Here is a 7918-nt window from a genome sequence, read left to right on the forward strand (position 1 = left end):
TAAGCTAAATAAATCTCTTTTTAGATAACTATATACACTTGTCACAAGTAAGCTAAATGGTTGATTGCATCTTAATAAGGCATCTAATTCAAGTAGAAGGACCATATATGAGAATAAAAAATGTAAAGGGATGTTTAATATAAACTATAAAATTCCCAATCTTCTTCTTCTTCCGTCAAATCCTGTCGGCACGTGTTCCTTCACTCTCCAATTTCAGACATCAAATTAATAGTACATACATTTCCTTGTATCTATATACCATCACTCATGAAGTTATGAGCTGCAGAAACTTGTATAGCTGACGTCATCACCGTTTTCTGCTTGTCGGACGATTGAACATTTATCATACATTCAATCGATCTGTACATATTCAATTCAAACTAGCGAAGCTTAAACAAAATTTAATTATTACATGTGAAGATCGATCTACTTTCTCAGCTTCAGATTTCATGTTTCGATCTGCCTGAAGTTTTCAACGGTTCGTATTTGAGTCAATTCGTCATATTCAGTTTAATTATTTACTTCTTTGTGTGTATTGTGTTTATATTAACTTATATGTATTTTAATTGAGACATGATATATTGTGATTTCGTGATCCGTTCATTGGTATTTTAGTATTATGTATTGCAATTTTGCAATGAGATGCTGCAAATGGTAGGTTATAAGTAATGTGCTTTTAATGATGAATAGAAGCTACTTTGTAACTATAGAATTCTATTCTTTCATGTTAATTTAATTACCAAAACAATGTCTAATTAACCAAATCAACATGTATTCGATTATTAGTTTGTTTCTCATTTTTATTGAATTAATAAGACATGATTTGTGGAACACTATATATTGTGCTCATTCTAAGAGTATTTCTTCAATAGTGCAATTTACTGTGGGCTGCTGCCAGTGGCGATTCCAGATCAGAACTCGATGGGGTCCTGATTTTTTTTTCTTTCCAATACTAGTTATATTTGAATGTTATTTTAGTGGTTGTCTACCTTAAAACCACAAATTCGAAAAATATATGTGGTCCGAGTAGTTAAATTTAGTGGTGTCCTATAGAATTGAAACGAAAAACAATAAATTCGAAAAAAATATGGGGTCCTGTAGTTAAATTTAGTGGTGTCCTATACAATTTAAAGAATATTTTCTACGTAAAATTTTTACACTAGTGGTGTCCCGTGACCCCAAGGGCACTAATCTAAACTCGCCACTGGCTGCTGCAGTTAATAGTTTATGAATAATGAGTGTATGTTTACGCAGGTATACGTTGATTATAACTGAAACAATATGTACTCCATCAATTCAACACACATTCAATTGTTAGTTAGTCGTGCATGTTTAATCAATTAATCATATTTTGTGTGAAAATCTGGAAGTCTTTCTGAAAGCCTTTGTCTGTGTGAAACATGATATATTTTGTTCATTTCATTAGTAACTTATAAATATTGCTAAGTAACTATGAGACGGCAATTATTAGCTTATATATAAGTAATGTCTGTTTAAAGTATTTGAATTTGTAAGCAGATTTGCCTAATTGTGATTAGAAGTTGATTTAACTATTTTATTAGATAGTTAATAACTTAATTGAAATTTTACATCTGAAACAATATACATTGAATTTTTTAGGATGCAGCTCTTGCACCTGAGTAAGATGGGTGATATGTTCGGAGATTTTGTATTGGACTTCGAACTCTAATATCGAGGATTTGGATACATACTGTCATATTCTTAGGAATGATTCGTTATAATCTATGCTGAACAATATTGATCGAAAGGGAATCTGGACGAATATTAACGAATGGATGTGCAAAGAAACTCAAGTAGACAATCACGGCCCGTATTGAAGTCAATATTATCAGGTAAAACGACACCTAGAGGTTCTCCTTCATTTAGAAGATTAAACTCTAGTCGAACACCTAGACGGGACTGGAGAAATAGTGGATTTGGAACTAATTGTTTCAGAAGCAACCGGATAGTACTTTGGCTGCTTTTGATCACTCTTTGGGCTTATGCTGGATTTTATATACAGTCAAGGTGGGCCCATGGCGATAACAAGGACGGAATTTTTGGCGGGAACGATGAACACGAAGAGAGTTCTGAGTCCGAACAAGTTAATAGGAGGGATTTGAGTGTGAGAAATGATTCGTTAATAGATAACGTTGTTGTGAATGTCAATCGGTCAGATGTTAAAAAGATACACATGGTTTTGACCAATAATGGCACCGGTGGCGTGGTACAAAGCAATGCAAGTACAAAGAAAAAGAGTAAAAAATCAAGACGTAGTTCACGTTCAAGACGTGTTAATAAAAAAAAGGTTGTTGAAACTGTTCATAGTAATGACGTTGAAGTCCAAGAAGAACAACTTCCTCAAACGAATGCTACCTACGGGATGTTAGTGGGCCCGTTTGGTTATTTAGAGGATAGTGTTTTAGAATGGAGTCCTGTGAAGCGATCGGGAACATGTGATAGGAAGAGTCAGTTTGCTCGGCTTGTTTGGTCTAGAAAATTTGTGCTAATATTTCACGAGCTTTCGATGACTGGAGCTCCACTTTCAATGATGGAGTTGGCATCAGAGCTTTTGAGCTGCGGGGCCACAGTTTCTGTAGTTGCTCTTAGCAGAAAGGGTGGATTACTGCCTGAACTTGCTAGAAAAAAGATTAAAGTTCTTGAAGATAAAGATAAGCTCAGCTTCAAAGCTGCCATGAAAGCAGATCTTGTCATAGCAGGTTCAGCTGTCTGCGCATCATGGATTGGTGAGACTTTTAGTCATATTATATGTTTGCAAATCTTGAATTATGCAATTAATGTTAGTTAATAATTACTAATACTGATAATGATTATAATAAGGATTTTGCTGATGACAGCCTATGCCTGGCAAACGGGTCAAGTTGGGTCGGTTTGGGTAATAGGTCAAAATAGTTTTGGGTTGAAATGGGTCATAGGTCAAACGGGACAATTTTTTAAACGGGTCAAAATGGGTCAGGTTGGGTCGGTTTAGGTAACGGGTCAAAACGGGTCACAGGTCAATTGGGTCAAATGGGTCAAATGGGTTACATCGCCTTTTTTTCATTTATTACATTATTTCTGTTATTATTATTTATTATATATACATAAGATATATTAATAAACATAATAAATTATGTAACCATGAATGCTTTCATAATTTTTTGATGGATGAAACTTTTTATTCTCGACCCATTTGACCCATTCACAAAACCCGTTTGACCTATTTCTATTTATTGATCTTTGAGTATTGATACCCGTTAGACCCGTTCCTTCATTTTTTGTTTAGGACTCAATAGGTTGGAGAGAAATTCATTTAAATCTTATTTTAAGTTTTGATTTACATTGTTAGGCCTAATTTTTCTCAAGACCCAATTGACCCGAAAGCTTGACCCATTTGACCCGAATTTGAGTGTTTGGGTCTCAATTGCCAGGTATATGACAGCCCTAAGGGCTGTCGTTAACGCGCTTCAAACCGTTGTACAATTGAAATAGGATATGCATGTTTTATTTGTACAATTGAAATAACTACCCACATTCTATAAATAGCTTCCATTAACAAACAAAATGTACTACTATTTTTTGCACAAAGTATGCCTTAAAGACAAACCTAAGGGTTGTCATTAAATTTTTCATAATAATAATAGCTAGCGTTATTTTTTATTAATATTTAATATTTAACATTGTTATCTTAAAAAGCAGTAATAAGTAATATTAGTCTTTCTGTAATATCAGTAACTTTTTTAGCAATATTTAAAATGATTACAGAACAATATCTTGACCACTCAGTTGCTGGAACACGTCAACTGGTTTGGTGGATCATGGAGAATCGACGAGAGTACTTCGATCGCTCTAAACTAGTTCTAAATCGCGTGAAAACATTGGTATTTCTTTCCGAATCTCAATCTAAACAATGGCTAGCTTGGTGCGAGGAAGAAAACATTCAGTTCAAATCTGCACCCGCTCTGGTCCCGCTTTCTGTCAATGATGAACTCGCTTTTGTAGCTGGTATATCATGTTCCCTTAATACCCCTGCATTCAGCACTGAGAAAATGCTGGAAAAAAGACTATTGTTAAGAAAATCAGTCAGAGAAGAAATGGGACTTAAAGATAGCGATATGCTCGTGATGGCGTTAAGCAGTATTAATCCTGGAAAAGGCCATTTTTTGCTTCTCGAATCGATATACTTAGCCACTGGTAAGAATCAAGAAAGATTTGTTGATGATGGTGAAAGTTTACGAAAAAAGTTGAGAGGGAGTAAAGAAAAACAGGGACAAGATATTAAGCTTCTGATTGGTTCAGTTGGGTCTAAGAGTAATAAGGCTGTTTATGTGAAAGGTCTTCTTAGTTTCTTATCTAATCATTCAGATTTGCCAAAGTCAGTTTTGTGGACCCCCGCATCAACACGTGTTGCCTCGCTTTACTTGGCAGCAGATGTCTATGTTATTAATTCCCAGGTATGATATGAAACTGGTTGGGAGGGTTGAGTTGACCCGTTTGACTTTTGGTCACCTCACAGCCCATTTGACTCGTCTATGTTATTAATTCCCAGGTATGATATGAAACTGGTTGGGAGGGTTGAGTTGACCCGTTTGACTTTTGATCACCTCACAGCCCATTTGACTCGTTTCCTTTTTTGTTAAACTGTTATTATACCCATTTGACCCATTTGAGATAACACATAACCCAAATCTACTTGATCATAAGTGGACAATTCATAGTTATAAGCAAATCTACTATGTACTATGTCTCTAACCATGGATATGGAATCTTGTATACTCGCTTCTAAAGGCACCAAGTGTGTATGAAAGTAGTTTGGCCTATTACTTTATCATGAGGCACTAAGTTGCTTGAAAAGAGTTTGACTTGCACACTTTTTACTTTGTCAAAAGGGTGAGCGTGGGTCACACGTTCATAATAACCATCAAATATGTTGTCCAGATGATACTTTTGTCATATGTGATTTGTTTTTTAATGAAATGCTACTAATCTAGAAGATTAATTTCTTAACCAATTGATTGACTCAGGGTCTTGGAGAAACATTTGGAAGAGTGACAATTGAAGCTATGGCATTTGGTATTCCGGTAATACAATTTTCAGTCACACACAAAAAAGAAATTAAAAAGAACAATTTTCAGCCAAACATAAACAATACGATTTCTAAAGTTACCCATATTCATTCTGGATATTTTTTATTAATACTGTACTAGTTATTCTAAAATTCCCATTACACATTAGGTACTCGGAACAGATGCAGGTGGCACGAAAGAGATTGTAGAACACAACGTGAGCGGTCTGTTACATCCTATAGGACATGCAGGAACTACCGAACTTACTAAAAACCTTCAATATTTGCTCAAAAATCCATCCGAGCGACAACGTATGGGACTCGAAGGTAGAGAAAAAGTGAAGAAAATGTACTTGAAAAAGCACATGTACAAGATCTTTTGGCAAGTTCTCTACAACACCATGAAAGTAAAGTAATTTTGCTTACTACTGCTCATGATTTTCATCTGTTCGTCTATACAACATGGAGAGAAATGAAAGCAGCAGCGAGCAACATCCAACATCGATACAAATAGAGTTGTAGTGTTTCAAGTTTTTCGTTCGATTTTATCATTAACTATTCATAATCTTCAATCTTTTGTACTATATCAGTTAAATTATTCATATGTTTTTATTTAAATCTTTGTTTGTAAAAAAACTATCACAAGCATTCAATTTCATCAATTTTTAGTCAAAAGCTTTTACTATCATATAACATGACCATTGCAGTTTCCAGTAAAGCAAAAAACGTAAATAACCGATAATGTTTGGAGTGAGTGAGTATATAACTATACAACTATAAACATACAACTAAAGGCGTAGTAAATTTAGATTTCCAAACAACAGCCAGACTGAACATGGCCGGAATATGCTTCCGGCACATCTGCCTTTGTCCACGTGGAGCTTTTCAAATCCAAAACGTACAAGCCATGGGCCCCATCGAATCCAACAGATCCAACGGCTAACAACCGCCCTTCCCACCCAATTATACACGGCACACTATCCATATCACTTGGTATCCGTATTCTATAGCTATGATCCAGTGCGACAACCCCACCATCTTGATACATATACATCACCCCATCTCCACCTTCCACACAGGTCCTGGGACACGTGTCACTTGCTAAAAACTCATCTTCAGTTACATTCCACCGCCACGTGAAAACATCAAACGCCTCTGCACTTTTACCAAACTGCCCTTGCATTAACGTATTGTACCCACCAATCACATAAAACTTGCCACGGTGGAAAATACCTTTACATTCATCTCTTTCATTTGCCATGTCAGCAAGAGGGGTCCATACATCTTCTGCCACGTCATACACCATCGCTGACCGAAGTGCGTTTTTCTCATTATCATGTCCGCCGGCAACGAAAACTCTCCGATTATTATCCGACGCACACCCGAAAAAAGACCTTGTACACCCTGGCATATCAGGTCCACGCCGCCACGTGGCAGACACAAAATTATAAATAAAAACAAAATTAGAAGCTTCCCAGTTATCCGGGTTTAACCCGCCCATTACAACAAGATTATACCCGACTGGAGCTATCTGACAAAACAACGGCAACCCGTCGAAAAACCCGGGAATTGGCGGTAACCCGGCCCATTTACCCGTTTCCGGCTCGTAAACGGTAAGACGGTAAACTGGTGTCGACGAATATTTGCGTAACCCTTGTTTTCGATTCGGATCACTTTGCGACTGAACCATGACGATGACCCGACGGCTGACTCCGGCGGTTTTTCGGTGGTCCCGGAACGACGCGAGCCTAATTTGAGACTTCCAGCTCCGACAAACGGAAGTGGCGGACGAGAAGTCGTTGTACGGAAGACGAATTAAACAGTCTAACCCGACATCATCGGGTAAACCCGGTATAAGATCCATGAAATTGGGATTTGGAGAAAATTGAGAAATTAAAACGATGAAATTTTGGGGATATCGATGAATGAGTGAGAGTGAAAGAATAGTGGGTTTATAATAAAGTTTGATTGCTTCTAGAAGATATGTATGTATAGATACATACATATATATGTACGTATGTGTTTGTGTGAGAGAAAGTGAATGCTTAATAAAAGACGTACTTACAAAGAGATGGCCCATTGGATGTTCAGAATTATTATTATTATTATTATTATTATTATCATAAATTATAAAATTATGAATTTTATTTTAGAGTTTTTCTAAATATAGCCCTAAGGGCTATCCTTAAGCTTTTAGGACATGCTTTATTTTGTTGTAACCTGTAAATAACCGCTATAATAACTTCCTATTAACCACTCCACTAACTACAACTTACCACCAATTATGCTCAAATTATTTTCTTAAGCATAGCCCTTAGGGCTATGTTTAGAAAAACTATTTATTTTATTGTAAATTATACAAAAGATAAAGATAAAAAGCTAACAAAAATAAAAGAGAAATTATATAATACTGTTAACAATATAAAAAATAATGAGTTTATACATCGGCCGTATTTGGTTTTGGTTTGTTTTCTTTCATTTGACGGTTTTCCTTTCCTTTCTTTTTATATTTATTTCAGGTAATATATAGGATTGTTTAATATCTTGATGGTGAGTCTCTTGTTAATTCGTATAATTTTTGTATAAATTTTCTAAATATAAGTTGTAAAATAACACGGACTAAATTATTTAGTTGTGAAATACTTTGTGTTAACGACAATAATTTTAGAAATTTTTTTGAATACATTTAAATTATTTAATGGAAATATAAAATAAGTTTGATAGAATAAGAGAGTTATAGGGCGTTCGATATTCCTTTTTCAAAATTACTATTTGCGATTATAAGATGACATTTAAAAAAAATTAATTTCAACTCGCTTTCCAAAACCATATTTGATAAGACAATGGTCCAAA

The 7918-nt window shown here is 35.3% G+C and overlaps 2 protein-coding genes across 2 annotated transcripts; one reads left to right on the top strand and one right to left on the bottom strand.

The window, feature by feature from the left end:
* Window positions 1-227: 227 nt before the first annotated feature.
* On the top strand, window positions 228-5719 carry LOC139866041 (uncharacterized). The gene is made up of 5 exons (XM_071854169.1): window positions 228-478; window positions 1621-2747; window positions 3766-4454; window positions 5025-5081; window positions 5236-5719. The coding sequence occupies exons 2-5, from the start codon at window positions 1793-1795 to the stop codon at window positions 5479-5481; spliced, it is 1947 nt and encodes a 648-aa protein (XP_071710270.1). The 5' UTR covers window positions 228-478; window positions 1621-1792; the 3' UTR covers window positions 5482-5719.
* A 27-nt stretch (window positions 5720-5746) lies between these two features.
* LOC139866042 (F-box/kelch-repeat protein At1g80440-like) lies at window positions 5747-6994 on the bottom strand. The gene has a single exon (XM_071854170.1). The coding sequence runs from the start codon at window positions 6927-6929 to the stop codon at window positions 5871-5873; it is 1059 nt and encodes a 352-aa protein (XP_071710271.1). The 5' UTR covers window positions 6930-6994; the 3' UTR covers window positions 5747-5870.
* Window positions 6995-7918: the final 924 nt, after the last annotated feature.

Source organism: Rutidosis leptorrhynchoides, chromosome 9, assembly GCF_046630445.1.
Source record: "Rutidosis leptorrhynchoides isolate AG116_Rl617_1_P2 chromosome 9, CSIRO_AGI_Rlap_v1, whole genome shotgun sequence".
NCBI classification, from domain to species: Eukaryota; Viridiplantae; Streptophyta; class Magnoliopsida; order Asterales; family Asteraceae; genus Rutidosis; species Rutidosis leptorrhynchoides.